This window comes from Mangifera indica, unplaced genomic scaffold, assembly GCF_011075055.1.
Source record: "Mangifera indica cultivar Alphonso unplaced genomic scaffold, CATAS_Mindica_2.1 Un_0004, whole genome shotgun sequence".
In the NCBI taxonomy this organism is placed as follows: Eukaryota; Viridiplantae; Streptophyta; class Magnoliopsida; order Sapindales; family Anacardiaceae; genus Mangifera; species Mangifera indica.
The window spans coordinates 434,052-448,614 of record NW_025401096.1 but is presented as its reverse complement, the minus strand read 5'-3'; the positions used below and the strand labels follow the sequence as shown (position 1 = coordinate 448,614).

At 31.6% G+C, this 14,563-nt stretch overlaps 1 protein-coding gene across 1 annotated transcript; it reads left to right on the top strand.

Moving 5' to 3' along the window:
• The first annotated feature begins 2,225 nt into the window (after nucleotides 1-2,225).
• LOC123205373 lies at nucleotides 2,226-2,798 on the top strand. Its single transcript, XM_044622316.1, has one exon. The coding sequence runs from the start codon at nucleotides 2,226-2,228 to the stop codon at nucleotides 2,796-2,798; it is 573 nt and encodes a 190-aa protein (XP_044478251.1).
• The last annotated feature ends 11,765 nt before the right edge of the window (nucleotides 2,799-14,563 follow it).

Below are 14,563 nucleotides of genomic sequence, written 5' to 3'. Positions count from 1 at the left end.
GTTTTAAAAGAGGAAAATTAGTTATTATAATCAAGGTTTTTAGAACTAGACCGGAGTAAAAATCGTTTTAAGTACTAGTTTTGATCAAACTAATTGAACCGTTTGAACCAGCTACTTTGAGCGGAATTCTAGTTTTATATAATAACTTAAAAAAATTATTATATAATAATAGAGCAATACTATGTGTACCCACTTTGGGGACACAAATGTATACACACTCATATGTGTCATCATATGATTGGTTACTGTTTTATTCTTGATTCAAAATCATCCAATCACATGAGGATACATATAAATGTGTACACATTTGTGTATCTAAAGTGGGTACACATAGTTTTATTGATAATAATATAGTAATAATTTATATACAATAATTTTTATAATGATACAGATCAATACATTTTTTTATAGAAAATGATAATATAGAAGGGGTATACATGAGAAATTTTAAATTTTCAAGATGTTTGTAATATTTTTCTGATGTGTCAATTGATTTTTTATTATTTATTAATATTTTATTTTTTAAAAGTTGTATAATATAATACAATATTTAATATACGATATAAAAAATTAAATTTTCAATATACGATATAATACATGATTCAATTTCTATGATTTAACTTTTGATGAGTTCTAATAAACTGTTATATTAGTTAGGTTCTTTCTTTGAAATCTTAATATAATATTTTTACTCATTAAAAAGTTGAAATTCAGCGAGGTTTCAAAAAAGAAAAATTGGTTATTACAATCAAGGTTTTTAAAATTGGGTCGGAGTAAAAATCGTTTTAAGTGTTAGTTTCGATCGAACCAGTTAGACCATTTGGACCGGTTACTTTAAACGGAATTCTAGTTTTATATAATAACTTAAAAAAAATATGTCTAATTACATATGTTTTATACACTAAATTTTATATTATGCATACTTTTCACAATTAAGAAAATGTATGCATTACTTTTAACTTTTTATTCATTCTAGTAAACACTAGAACAAGAAATAAGAAATATTAATAGATAGTCGATAATTCTTCCATCTACATATTTGCTGAAGCAGCAAAACAATTGCAGATACAATAGCAAGGAAATGTTACAGAAGACATTAAAGGACAAGTATTTTCTCAAAAAACCAATAAAAAAAGGATTAAGTATGATTGATCGATAACTTTGGAGAGGAGTATTAACCTATTTAAGAAGAATTCTCCTCTGAATTCAAACGAAATTGGGTATGAAACGAAGACCCATACTACAAATATCTTCCGATTTCGGCTCAGGTTCTTCATTGGATGTAATCATGCAATGTTGGAGAGATGGGAGAAACTTTAATGCTTGATCTTGAGCAACTGCTTCTGCGTGCACAACAAGGAGATGGAAAAAAAAATAAAAGGTCTTATTTTATATAAAACCTTGAATTAGGAACAGCCTAAACCGGGTTGGACAACGGTTCAGATGCGAACTAGCGGTTCATCCATGATCCAACCTGATTTTAAGCATAAATGGATTTTATTTTTTACGGTATTTGTTTATAACATCTGATTTTTCAATTCTGATTACAATCTAAGTGGTTTTCAGGAGCTTTGCATTTTCAATGAATTGGTTAATCAAATATTGCTATTAACATTAATTCGAATTCAATATTTTATAATTTAAGCAAAAATTTATTGAATCAAATTAAATTATTTTTCATTCATGTAAAAGAGAGAGCGATACTACATTTAATTGAGTATCGTAGTAATATATCATTATATGATTAATAATAGTCAAAACCAAAACTAAGTATACAATTTTATTAATATAGATTAGAGCAATTCTAATATTTGAGTTTGATCAAATTCTTGAAAGGGATTTACATAATGTACAAATTTAAAAGAGACGTAAAAAATTAAAGAAAAAAAGCAAAATTAGTATTAAGTAAATTAGTTTCTTCTGAGATAAAACATGAAACTCTGCCGTTTTAGAGCCTCTGGAACTAACTTCCTTTTCTCCCGACAAAACAAGGTGACTGAGAATGGGAGAGTAAGAGAGGCCGAGCGGAAGAGAAAGGGAAGGTGAATAAATAAAGGAAGGTGAAAGTGAAATGAAAATGACACATAACTGTTGCTCTATTTTTGGTATCCATGAACAATGTTGCTATTCCATTCCATCATTTTTCCACTGCTTAATGTGAATCCTTTCCCATGGAAACCCACCACTCTCTTTCTCTCTCACAGACCACTAAACAAAACGCGGCCATGAACAGAAACACTTCACGTCCTCTTTCCATTCTCCCTCTTCTTTTCTTATTTAATCTCCGTTTAATATCAGCCCTTCATCTCAACGCAATGCTATCCGTCGATTTCATCCCTAGCGCCGGGCTCTCAACCGCTAACCAATGGCTCAGAATCCATCCGCTCCAGCTGCAACTGCGCTACCTACTCCGACCTCTGCTACGCCTCCTTGGAACCCTACTCCAGATCCGTCAATTGGACATAGCAAAGCTGTCGATAGCCGCCATCGGCGTCAGCTTGGAGAAGGTGAAAACGATGGCGTCCTACTTGGCCAACCTCAGCCGCCATGCTGACTACAAGTACGACCCCAGAATGTCACAGTCTCTCCACCTCTGTCTCGATTTAGTTGATGGCGTTGGTGGCGCTGTAGACAAGATCCAGAAGTCTCTAAAACAGATGCGCGACCTGGGCGCGGCGGGGAGCTCCGAGGAAAGGCCCCGGTCCCTGTTGTTTAATGTGCAGACGTGGATTACCGGTGGGCCCTTTGATCATCTGCTTGTGCTGACAGCTTTGATGATGTGGCAGACGGGCCGCTGAAGGAGGATATCATCGCCAGGGCTCTGTATGCGAGAATATTTACTACCATTGCACTGGTTTGGTTGAATGTTATACTGACAAAGTAACAAGGAGGGATCTGGAGTAGGGTTCCAAGGAGGCGTAGCAGAGGTCGGGGTAGTCAGTGCATTTGCAGCTGGAGCGGATGAAATCTGAGTCATTGGTTGGCGGTTGAGAGCCGGGGCTGCGGCTGGGGCTCGGGATGAAATCGACGGATGGCACTGCGTTGAGATTAAGGGCTGAGACTAAACGGATGTCAAATAAAAAGAGAAGAGGAAGAAGGCAGAGAGGACGTGAAGTGTTTTTGTTCATGTCTGTGTTTTGTCTTGTGACAGAGACAGAGAAATAGAGTGGTGAGTTTCTATGGGAAAGGATTCATGTTTTAGTGGAAAAATGATGAAAAGGGACTGATAATTTTTCCTTTGGATACTTAAGAAAAACTTGCGTTGAGTAAAATAGTCAAACCGATGCAACAGGCTAGGTATAGTGTGATCCAACACTTGTTCACTCATGCCGTGGTTTTTCAGTCAGTTATTAGACCGGAGTTTATTTATTGACCTGCTTAATTCAACTCAAAAAAGACAATCAGATTTGAATGAGATTCCTGATCAGAAAAAAATAATTTGGTGTTGCAAACATCTTTAATAACTCCCATATCATATATGGAGCCATGCAACAGAAACCGGTATTAAAACTCGTCTCGGATCTGAGTTATATTCCCAATTCATGTTAACCTAAATTCACATATCCATAGAAATAAGTTACCAAGATTCTTTATTGCTTCCGCAGCTGCATCATTTCAAATTATTTTCAGACCCGCACACCCTTAAAAAATTTTAGTTGGATAATTTAGTTCAAATTTTTTAAATTGAATAACTTGATTTAATTTATTAAAACGACTTTGTTTAGGTTAATAAATTTTAAAAAAATAACTTATGGTTCCAAATTAAACTAAATTGTATATCGTTATTTTTTAAATATATATTATAAAATCATATTTGACAGAATATTTCAAGCAATTAGGTGGACCATTTGATTTTTATATATTTATTTTGTTATTTTCATTACTTGTGTATTATATATATATTTTAAATTTATTTACATGTTTATTTTATATTCTAAAAAACTATAATGCAATTATCATTTATTAAATATGACATATTTAGACTTGAATAATTTTTAATAGATTCAAACTCTATTCCAAATAATATCTTATTTTTGAAATTTAAAATAATTTGGTTTTGTTCGAAATATCTTCAAACGTTTTGTTTTTTTTTTAAGTTTTAAAACTGCCCCAAACCTGACGGTAAACACCCCTAAATAAAGGGTATTAGCTTTGTAGTTTTGAAGAGTTTTTGGCTAGACAATGCACACAACTAATATAAGAAAACATTTATTATAATAAATTTGATTTTAAATATATATAATAATTAGGGAAATAAAATTTAGTTTATTAGTAAAACAATTTGCTAAGATGTGAAATTTTTTTTTACGTATACATGTGATAATTTACAACTGGCAATAGATATATATTAAAAAATTGTGAAACAAAGAGTTGTTATTTTGGTAAATAAAACGTGAAAAATTGTATTTTTTATACATTATGATTATCTTTACATCCAATTTGTAAATTTATATAAGTTGAATATACATATACATACATACATACATACATACATATATATCAACTAAACTTTGATTTAAAATCATTTTTTCCACCCATAGATGATATAAATAACATTTTCTCACTTAAAATTAGCAAAAGTGTTATAGGTACTCGAAAATGCTATCCATTGATCTAGCAGCCAACATGGCAGATACTATCTCATCTGCCACGTTGGCTTGTTGCTGCATTAGTGGGTTAAAAATTTCTGATAAAAATTATTGAGTTGCTCTTTTTAAATCAACTCCCTTTAAGATTTTGAAGCCACAAACTTTGAACTATCATTTGCCACCCATTGACTGTTATTTGTCGAAACTACCATCAGTCATCATTTATCAAAACCACCGCCGATTGTCTTCTCCGAGTGGGACTTCACCACTGTCAGCTGTCTTCTTGAATGTTGGATTCATTACAAAGTGGGACTTCATTGGAGCCCTCTTTAAAGCAACTAAGCAACATTAGATAGTTGAATCTTCAATCTCCTTCTCTTGATAGATACAAGAATCTAAATTGTAAATTACAAAAATCAAGAAAGTGGTCATTTGATGTAAGATATTGGATTGAATTAATTTTTAATTACCTTCAAAATTTCCTACTCTTGATAAATTACCTGCAGAATATATTTATCTTTGTTTAACACATAATTGAAAAGAAAAAGTTGAAGAAGGCAGCACTTTGTTGGGTCTTAAATCAACAAATCTAGTGGCATGGCATTGATTTTTATCCAAGTTAGGTTTTTTAAGTTAATTGGATTTGGGTTCTTTAAAACCAAAACCAAACCTTTCCAGGCAGTGCATGTATCTAATTTAGGGGTTGTGGGTTATTTCTTGTCATCAAATTATACTATTTTATTGTTGTATATACTTCTAGGTGGTTGATTGTTGACTATCATTGATATTATTGCATTATGGTTAACTTGTCGAATGCCCCAAACACAGAGAAAATATTTAAAATTATTTTAGCCAAAGATGAATTGGCATTGGATGTTGATTTGGAAGATTGATACTTTGGTAGTGACATGAAGGTACAGTATTTCTGGTTTTTTTTTTTTTTTTTAAAGTTTTGTGTGCATATCCTTTATCAACTTTTTTGCTTGTAATTAAAATAAATTCGATGTTAATTATTGCTTTATTTTCAAACTTTGTGTATGTTACTATTACACTAATTGAACAGTGAATTTTTAGTTGGTTGTAAGTTTGAGACCTTACAACCAGAAACCTCCCATGTTTGCTAGTCTAGCTATCTATTGTGCTTTTGCATTATTGATTGCCCCTTGGCCCCTGCAATTTCTTCAAAATCAGGCCTTAAAATATCCACAAACTCTATAGATTTCTCAGACTCCGGGTGTTTGCATCTAATGGTATCTTGACAGACCTATAGTCAATCGCTAGTGTTTTTGTTGAAGTTCTAGCCTTGTTTGTCTGTGGACTATTTCCCTGACTTGCTAGTTGTTTGTATCCATTTCCAAAGCTGTGGCTCCTCAACATGTGTCTATTGGAGTTTAACAAAAGGAGCCAACTTCATGGCTGCAGAATCTTATCATTTCTAGACAATGGAAAAGGTTATTGCAATCTACTCCAGCTTGAGACTTTGCCCAAACATTTTGCCTAGATTCCTCCTAGATTTTGGCTCCTACTCCTAGTTGCTTCTATTGTTGTTACAACAGTTGGATGGAGCAAATGTCTCACTATTTCCTTATTCACCGTAATTGTCTGCTCATTCCTTCACTATTTTGTTATTGTGTTGCCTTTTTTCACAGGTCTGCTCCTTAACTTTAAGCGTGCAATTTTTTCCAGGTCTTTACTCTTTACAGCGACTATAGTGGCTAGTAGACCTTTGTCAGTCTCCAGCTTTAATTCTTTGACAATTTTAGCTCCTAGGCCATTGATTATCTAGAATCTAGCTTCAAACAATTTATCTCCAACTATATCTATGCTGATTTCCCAGTTTTTCAAGCTTACCTCAATGTTCCTCTGTGTCTCGGCATGCTACTTAAAGTTCTTCTTGTAGCTCTTGCCCTGTCTATAAGCTTTCTTTGGTATGTTGTGCAGCTTGCTTCCCCAACTTGCTGCGAATATTTCTAGATTCCAAAAGTATAATTTTTTCATCACCATGACTCATTTGTTTGCCTCTAACGCTCCAACTACCCCCTTTGCATGCAATTGTCCTGGTTGTCTATTCCAAAGATGTTGGCTTCAGAAGCTGTGTCTCATGTTTTTAACCTTTTAAGTCTCCCTTCCATGCAGCCCCACTATTGAGAAGATCAAAATCAATCTAGGAGCCCTGTTAATACAAAAAAGTCGGTTTTTGGATGCTTTTTCTGCCTAGACTTGCTCCATAAATCTAGGTCCCTATAGGTGCAAAATTAAATATGCCGATGGCCATCCCAGCTAAAGTTCAAGCTGCCCAGTTATTTTCTAAAATTATGCCACGACAGTGACCTAATTTCTACAAATCTCAGTCTGTAGCAAATAGCTTTAGTCAATAGATTTCCAAATTTTTCAAAAATGCCTAAAATTTTCAGTTTGTTTTGCTTAGTTTTCTTATGAGTTTATAAGAGATTGATGTAAATAGAGTAAGAGTTGATTATCGAACTATTGCAATTACATTTCTAGAAAAATTGCTCAATATAAGCATCTTTTATTCATTGTTGTTTTGATTACATTAATTGAATACAACTCATCATATTTACTTACATTACTCTTGAGTGATTGAACTTGGTTAGGAATATTGGTATGGATTCTAGAAATTGAACGACAACCTTAGTTACCTTGTTGAACCAAATCTCCAAGTCTATATCAAGATGCTGCCTCCAAAACTAGCTTTATGCACATTCTTATACAACATTAAAATTTTGGATAATATCAATGTTATTCCCTCTAAATACAAAAGCCTAGGTAGTTTGTAACTAGTTTTGACTATCCTTACCATAAAAGAAAGGTGATCGTAGGTTGTTCTTGTTTCTAACTCTAACACATGATAGGATTTTTATAAATTTTAACAACTTTTTGTAAGAATGGATAATATGTGTAGTCTTATTTCATCTTTCAAGAAACAATGCAATAATAAAATATAAAAGACGTAATTGCTAGATTAACAAAACTAAACTAAAAACTCATAAATACTAAAAATAAAATTACAAATCAAATTCATATAATGTTACTCCAAAAGTCAATCATATCTTAAAATTCATCACATCATCAATTATAAAATCAAAAAGCTTATATATTCCAGTCATTAATAATGGTAAGAGAATCAAAATATACAAAAACAAATGTTTTTCTAATTTTGCAACATGAGCCACAAAGTATCCCCACTTTTCTTATTATATCTGTAAAAGTTTTTCAATCAGTGTTACACTTATTATAAAGTTATCTTCCACCATTTACATGCATACATGAAATTAAAGAATTTACACTTAAGTATACACAGACACTTGGCGATGATACCTTAAAAGAGCTTTTCTACAATATTAATGAAATACAAGTAATTTGTTATTTATCATAAAACAAATGGGAAAAAATAACTAAATATTTAGTTAAATTAAAAAGCTAAATTTTTACTTTAACCCCTTTTAATCAATTTCTATATATGCATTTTCTTGTTTCTTACTTTACAAACAATTTGATCAACTTTTAATTGCTTTCTTTTGAATGGAGAATGCCCTTTCCTCCAAATAACCCATTGAGTAAGAATTTTGTTGTCACCCTTATTGGAAGTACCATCAACAACTTCACAATTTGTCATACTATTATTTGACAAGTTTAGACTTTTATAAATTCTACCAATGTTTTCACCTAACATCAACTTGTTCTTCATATTAGTTATCATTTCTATCACTATGTTACAATCTTCATCATTATTTGATGCCAAATTTGCCTTTCAAGATTGGTGTTGTAACTATTAGAACTTATTTAACCTTGGTATGACACCTATTTATATTTTTCCCTTATCACCTTAAAATGAACTTTTCTGGTACATTAAATATTTGCTCCTCAATTAACGCAACAATTGCATGTCAATATAGAATTCCTCTAAACTTGAACCTTTGACAATTGCAACAAATATAACAAGTTGATTCAGCAAAGCAAACCACAAAATGAACATGACGATGAGTCTCTTAAACCACAACATCTTTTTGTATTATAAATTTCATATATAAATCAACCTTTTAGAAGAAAGTAATCCATAACAAATCTTAGCAGCAAGTTCTTGTTGAAATTCTTTGAATTTTGCAATAGTATATGCATCTTGAAATTGTTTCTCAGTTAGACAAGTGCTTATGTAAGGGATCCAAGATTGAAAAGATCTTAATCAACCGCCCTTTCTTTTTCCATTTTATCATGCAATGCATTTTCATATTGTTCTACAAATTTTTTTAATGTAGTTTTTGAATTGATATAACCATCAAAGAATGAATGTATACTTTCACTGCACTGTGCAGTAGACATACATGCCTAGAAAGTATTCTTTACAAAAGTGAGCACCTAAACTTATCTTTCATTATATAATCTAAGTAGACATGCATTGTTGTGAAGATTGTGTTTATCAATGAAACTATTCCAACGTTCTTCAAACTCATCACTTAACGAATCATACATAATATTTTGCAAAGAATACTTAATATTCTCATATTCATAATAAACTCTTAATTTTTTAGACAACTTCTTAATTATATGTCACAAACACCATCTATATTTTGTATTGGGGAATCTCGATTGCATTTTGCATTGCTTTGATTAGTAATTATTACCTTAGGAGCACAAATTGACATACATGTAAGTTAAGATTGGAAGAGTCATACAAATGTCTCTATGTTATCCTCATTGGATATTAACCCACAACCAAATAATGTTAAGGACCATAATGGTTAACTCCAACAAAAGCACCAAATGACATATCATATTTGTTAGCCAAATATGTAGTGTCAAATGTCACAACATCACCAAATTCCTTAAATGTAGCCCTACTTCTTACATGCATCTATAAAACATTTTTAAGACAACCCTCTTCGTCTAAACTTCTTATGTTGAAGAAATTTGAATTCTTACTTTGCATTTTAAGAAAATATTTTTGGATTGCACAAGCATATCTAACACCCAATTGTAGCCTCCTCACTTTTTTTAATGTAGTTCCTGTAATTTTTTTATAGTAATGGCAAATTCTCAGTACCACCATCTTCAATTATTAAGGCATTGAAATTTTTATTTGGTGTTATCCAAGCCTTGTCATTCACTTCAAGCTTCCTCTTCATAGATGGATGTATGATTTGATTGCTCTTAAAATATCTAATAATGGCAAGACTACTTAGTGCATGGTTATGATCTAATATAACTGAACATATTGTCCATTTATGATCTGAACATACTGCATGAATTCGAGCCTTGTAGTCTATTTTTGTCATTGAACGCATTTTTAAAACATTCCTACAATTACTTCTAGCCTTGTCATGACAAGAACAAGCCAACGCCACTTATTTCACATCTCCATCATCTCCTTTTGTTGTATATCAAATAATAGCTTCAAAACCCTTTTTATTTATGTAAGTTTTATAGTCTTGGACAAGATTCTCTAATGAATCATAAACCATTCTAGGCTTAGGCTCCTATTCCTCCTCTAAACTTCTTATATCATCAATTTCTTACAAATGATTATCCTAATTTATTGATATTAAATTAGTTAGAATTAGAATAAATAATACTATGAAAAGGGTTGAAACAAAACCTTAAAAAAGAATAAAATTATATTGATGAATGAAAAGATTGTTATAAAGAAATACAAGTACTCCTATAACATTGAAATGAGAAGAAACATTCTCATAATGTATTTGATTGCACTCTTTCAACTTTGGAACTCTAATGCAGTAGCAACACTAACACCAAGTTTAAAATTATTGAATGAAGGGTAAATAATTTTAACATTTTTCTTATTTTCATTCTCACTTACATAGCATGCTACGTAATCTTCTAATCAATACAATTTAAATATTGATGATGGATAAATCAAAACTTTTTTTATTTTACAACAAATCCAAATGATCATACAAATTTGTATTTATGCTGAAAATTGATTTTCTAAATTTAATATTATATAAATTGTTGTAGGACAAAGAATTAAAGAAAAATATAAAAGACAAAATATATGTTGGCATCTAAAAGATTTGTATATGATTTTGCCATTAATTTAACTATTTCTTGTAGTTAATCTCAACTCCAACATATGATCTTCAAATTCTAAACTAAATCGTAGATTGGTTTCTTGGTAAAATGACTATAATTTCAAAAGATATGTAAATATCTTAAAAATCAAATCCCATTATTAGTGATTCATCAATCACAAATCACACAAAAATTTATTATTTTACATCAAAATTGAAACATTAACAATCATATATATCACTAAAAAAAATCTGACTAATGAATGCACAATTAAAAGACCTTAAAAAGCTTAAACAAAAATGAAAAAGTAACCTTAATCCAACTTTGAAGAACAAAATTGAATTTTTATCCTGTACAAGATTGAACAAAAAATGTCCAAATAATATATATTTTTTAATATCAAGAGAAGGAAATAGAAGGTTTGCTTTTGGTTTAAAAAAACCCATGTCCAATTAACTTAAAAAACCTAAATTAGATAAAAATCAAAGCCACACTGCTAGGTTTGTTGATTTGACACCTAACAAAATGTTGCCTTTTTCAACTTTTTCTTTCCAATTATAGGTTAAACAAAGACAATTATATTCCATAGGTAACTTTTTAATTATGGTTAAACAGAGATAAATATATTTTGCAAGTAATTTATCAAGAGAAGAAAATTCTAAAGGTAATTAAAATTTAATTCAATCTAATGCCTTACACCAAACGACCACTTTCCTAATTTCTATAATTTATAATTTATGTTCTTGCATTTGTCAAGAGAAGGAGATTGAAGATTCAACTTTTTAATGTCTTAAAAAAAAAAAAAAAAGCCAACCTTAGTTGCTCTGATGGAGACTTTGATGAAGTCTCGCTTTGTAATGAATCTAACATTGGAGATGATGCTACAAAAACTAATTCATGCAAGAGTTTTAGTTGGTTATTGGAGATGAAAAAGCACGTTTTAATTTGAGTTACAATATGGTGTTGTTGGCTTTAATAATACGTTGTTGTTTCATTAAATAAATGAATGTTGTAATATGAAGTCATTTGTTTTTATTGTGGATTTATCACATAAATATAAGCAAGAATTATAAGAAAACATATGAAAAATCGAATGAAAAACACGTGACTTGTTCTTCTGGAATTCTTTGTTTCTCTTCTCTTTTGCGTTATTTCTTCTTTGTTCATCTGCAACTAGAATTGTTTGCATCATTAGTATCAAAGCAAGACTTGGCAACGGCGGATGGAACACGACTGCAAGAGATGAGATGAGAACTTACTTAGTTAATTATGAACATAGTGTCGGTGTTAAGGTCAAAGTCAGAGAATCGATAACAAGAGTTGTGAAAGATTTGATTGAAGAAATTAGGATGTTGATTGGAGATCTAAGGCTCTAACAAACTAAAGTGATTTCACAATCACAATCACCTAATAAGAAGGATGAAGGCAGTAGCTCTGTAAGATCACAGGAAACTTAATCTCCTTGGTAGAAGATAATATGGTTGGATTTTCCAAGATTCAGTGGTGACCACTTCAACTATTGGACTACTAAGGTGAAGTATTATTTTGAAGTGGATGACACTCCAAATAAAGATCGAGTGAAGGTAGTTGTGTTGCATTTGGAAGATTGAGCCATCCAATGGCACTAAGGTCACATAAAGTCTAGATATGGTGGCATGATAACCTAGTGATAATATGTTACAGTAATGCATGTCAGGTTTGTTACTTATGTGTATGATGATCCATTGATTGACTTGTGAAATCTTAGGCATGTTAGATCATTACAATAGTATCTTGACAATTTTGATGAACTGTACCCTAAGGTAAGGATTAGAGAAGACTAGACATTAAACTTCTTCTTGTCCAGATTTGTTAATGCTTTACAAATGTTTATGTGAATGTTTCAACCAAAGACACTATTAAAGGCATATATGTTGTCCAAGTTGCAAGAGCTAACCGTGGCTTCTATGAAAGACCAGCCAAAGCTTGCTACACGTACTCCTTATATACCTCTAGTGTCAAAAACCTTCTCTTATTCTCAGAACATTCACATATATCCATAAGAGCCAATCATCAACCTTAGGTTGCTACTTATGCCTAACATTCTTTACCTTAATATACCTAACCCTCCTATTAATAATACAACATGTACCAACAAGAATTTTGATGAAAAAAAAGGTTAAAGGTATTTGTTTTCGATGTGATAAAAAGTAAACACTTGGCATAAGTGCAAGAAGAAACAAGCTTTTATGATATAGTTGAATGATCTTACCAAAGAAGATACTAATGAAATAGAGGAGCCGAAAGCTATAGAGAAGGAGTAAGGACTAATGCAGTTGTTGCACTAGGCTTTACAGGGTTTAGAAGGCTCTAGAACAATAAAAGTAAGTGGAACACATGGTAAGTGTCAATTGTACATACTCATTAATTCTAGAAGTACACATAATTTTGTGAGTAAGCAGTTGGCACCTAAATTAGGGAGTTCCTTTAGTAAGGTGATTGGAGTGAGGGTGGTTATTGCTAATAGTCAATAATTATATTGTGTTGCCTTATGTATGGGGTTGAAGGTGAAAATTCAAAGCCAATTATTTTGAGTAGATGCTTATACGCTGCCTCTAAACAACTATGATCTTATTTTAGAGGTTCAATGCCTAGCTAATTTAGAGAACATTGTTTGGATTTTCAAAGATAAAGAGGTCAATAAGTTCAATTGGAGATAATCGCTTGAACAAACTTTTGATGGAGCATCAATAGCTTTCTGACTTACAATTTTTGTGGGCTACTAATGCAGAGGAAGAAAGACAAGTGTATAAGCTGCAGGTAGGTAATAGCGAAGTAATGTCTAAATGGACTAACTTGTAATAGTTGTTGAAGCGATATAAACATTTCTTTACAAAACCAAAGGGGTTGTCATCGAAAAGGTTTCAAGATTATCTAATTATCCTAAATGAGAGCTCTCACCCTATTAATCTAAAGTCTTATAGGTACGGTAGCATGTAAAAAAATGCCATAGAGCAAATAGGGAGAGAGATATTGGATTCAAGAGTTATTAGAGATAGTAATAGCCCATATACTAATCCTAATGTGTTGGTGAAGAAAAACGATTATACTTGGTGCATGTGTATATATTATAGGCTTTGAATCAAGCTATAGTTAAAGATCACTATCTTATTCCATTGATTGGGGAGTTGTTTGATGAGTTAAATGGTGTAATAATGTTTTCAAAGATTGATTTATGGTTAGGATATTGGCAAATATATATATATCCTTCTTCCATTGCGAAAACTACCTTTAGGACTCATAAAGGCCATTATCAATTTTTGGTAATGCCTTTTGGCCTTACCCATGCTCTATCAACTTTCCAACATATTATGAACCATGTTTTCAAGTCGTATCCTTGGATGTTTGTGGTTGCTTTTTTTTATGACATCTTGGTTTACAATTGTAGTAAGGATGAATATCTGCATTATTTAGAGACTATTGGAAGCCAATTAACTCTATGCTAAGTATAATAAATGGATATTTGAGGTTGCTTAAGTGAAGTACTTAGGTTATATAATTACTGAATTTGGTGTGAACACTTACCTAGCAAAGATAAGAGCTATCCAAAAGTGGATTATGCAAGGAACTCTAAAGCAACTCAAAGGCATCCTTAAGCTTTCAAGCTATTACGAATGTTTTATTCATGGTTATGGAATGCTTGCTAAGCCTCTCACAAATCTTCTCAAGAAGGATGTTTCGGTGTAGACTGTTATAGTTTAACTTTCATTTTAAAAACTTAAAACTTACCTCATACAACTCCTATGCTAGCACTTCTTGATTTGTCTAAGAAGTTCCTAATTAAAATAGATGTTTCCTACGATAACATTGGTGTTGTGCTCATTTAAGGTGGTCATCCCATTGCTTATATTAGTAAGACCTTATCTTCATGAAATCAACTATTGTCA